Below are 2,378 nucleotides of genomic sequence, written 5' to 3'. Positions count from 1 at the left end.
GGCATTGGCATGATACAGTTGCCAAGGATTACTGGAGGAGTTAGGAATCCCGATTTACAAGTCAAGTGAATGGCAAATGCCTATAGGTAGCTCAAAAAGGATCCGAAAGTGTGCCATTCTCCAAAATGGCAGAGTTTAAGGTGCAGTAACAATTGCACACTCAGTTAGTGGACCCTTTGACGCATAGATTTCCTGATGGGCTTACCGGATTCCGGTAATAGCAGCATATACGCCGCCAGGTCAATAACAGGTTTCTAGTCTATATTTTTTACTGCTTAATTTCAGGTCGTTTGTAATATTAGATGGAATTCCTTGTCTCTTTACTGCTGCTGTTATTTTTTCTCAACACATCGTTAACGTGGGCAACAAATGCTCGACCCTCGTCTTTCAAAGGAATGGTCTGCAACCAGTGCCAGCAATGGTGCGAGAACACAGACTTGGTAACCACGGGAGGCATTAGGGTGGGTAAGGCTGGTCCACGCGGAATTCGCGGTTATCCTGGCCCACAGGGACCGGTTGGTCGACCTGGTGACGTTGGACCACTCGGTAAAGATGGGCCAGTTGGTCCAGTCGGCCCCCAAGGTGTCGTTAACATGACTCTGATCGAGCAAAACATTGATAGAAAACTGAAGGAAGGTGAGCTTTCCATCGATTATGAAACGTGACGTTTATGAAAACAATGTTACGATTTCTAGCTCTTGAAATGATTAACGCGGGAAGTTGTGAAGGCTCCAAATTGGAATCGGCATCAGCACGTAATGATTCTGGTGGTGTATTCAAATTGTTTATTCCGGCAGTTGGAGTCAGGGAGGTATTATGTGACGTAGCTGACGAAGGTGGAAACTGGACTGTAAGTTTAATGCACGAGTTTTGTATAGAGACATGAGATTTACCTGGGGTTCCGTGAAGGTTTTCCAGCGAAGAATGAACGGAAACGTTGATTTCAACAGAGGTTGGGGCGACTACGTGGAGGGATTCGGCGATTTGCGAGGAGATCATTGGTTGGGTATGACTTGGTATATCCTCTTGGTGGCGGCTGAGAAAATGTAAATAAAACTCGAAAATGTTAACGCAGAAAAGTGTACGTAATGGGGTCCGAACCCGCCATCTTATGTATCTAGCAGGGGCAAAGCTCTTACCGACTACGCCATCGGTGGGTCGCGCTAGAGTCGAATTAGTATTATTAGACAATATCCGTGGCTGAAGACATGGAGATAATATATATTGATATTTAATACAATTCAAGTATTGATTTAAAGATAACGCACACGTGTCAGAAACATTAACGAGTTTGTGCAAACTGGCCGTCCTCAAAGTTAGGGAGGAAAGTCGCTCTACCGATTTCTAAAACAGGATGGATATTTGAATCTGTGAGCATCAGCGTTGTGATCATAGATTTGCTGATTTTATTTTTGGTTTCACTTCAGGACACTCAATGCTGACAATGCTGCGGTTTAAACGTCACCAAATATATCAACTGGGGCAATCAAATGAGATATTATTTCCATAAAATTAATATCGTCCGTCGCTTTCGACGAAGACTAACAAAGGAATGTAAGCCAGGTCAGACCGGACAATGTATTCGGCGTCTGAGTATTGCAACGTTGATATTGAGCAGAGTCTAAAACGGGTTTCTATACTTGCAACCGATATTACCCCATTAACAAGTTATACAGCAGTAGCCAACACCCCAATCGCACGAATTTGGTTTTATGATAGATTATGAAATCAAGATTGAACCCGTACGCCTGTTAGATTTTTTACATCAGACTACGATGTCAATTTCATTCATTGGTTGAATAAGCTACATTCGATGAATACATGTATTGTATTTCGCTCTTGATGTTGTGTGATTGCGGATCAAGCTCACACAGCGAGTCACTAAAATTCACAAACGGAAAGCAGGATATATCGTGCGAACTTTTGTGACAAAGCAAGTAAAATTTTTGAGATTGTCAAGGTGTATGCTCGTTTGGTGTTGATTTTTATACGCTGCCTGCACCATGTATAGAGTGGCCCGCAGTTGAAATGCAATAAATTTCGTACAAAGATGTTATAGCCTAATGAAGTGATAAGTGTAATGTATGAAAAAGGTTCACTGTGCAGAACCTACCAAGGTTCGTTTGTGAATGTGAACCTCCAAATTTCTGAGCTTCACACACAGAACTTTCTGAACTACCTGCCACAAAACAGAGTAGTATTATTTACAATTATACGTGCCACTGCGACAGTCGGTATGTGGGTCGTACTTCACTTCGTTTGCAACAAAGAATCAACCAAAATGTGCCCAAGCAGATTAGAAAACCTGACGTCAATGCTATTTCAGACAGTCAATCGCAGACCAGTAACCCTTTCTTGCGCGACTGTGACCAGACCAT

At 42.6% G+C, this 2,378-nt stretch overlaps 1 protein-coding gene across 1 annotated transcript; it reads left to right on the top strand.

Moving 5' to 3' along the window:
* Positions 1-298: 298 nt before the first annotated feature.
* On the top strand, positions 299-1,050 carry LOC145435426 (uncharacterized). The gene is made up of 3 exons (XM_080312703.1): positions 299-636; positions 696-850; positions 910-1,050. The coding sequence occupies exons 1-3, from the start codon at positions 303-305 to the stop codon at positions 1,048-1,050; spliced, it is 630 nt and encodes a 209-aa protein (XP_080168829.1). The 5' UTR covers positions 299-302.
* Positions 1,051-2,378: the final 1,328 nt, after the last annotated feature.

Source organism: Botryllus schlosseri, chromosome 3 (assembly GCF_051294905.1).
Source record: "Botryllus schlosseri isolate E-star chromosome 3, Bs_hap1, whole genome shotgun sequence".
Taxonomy (NCBI): Eukaryota; Metazoa; Chordata; class Ascidiacea; order Stolidobranchia; family Styelidae; genus Botryllus; species Botryllus schlosseri.
This window is presented reverse-complemented; position numbering and strand designations above follow the sequence as displayed.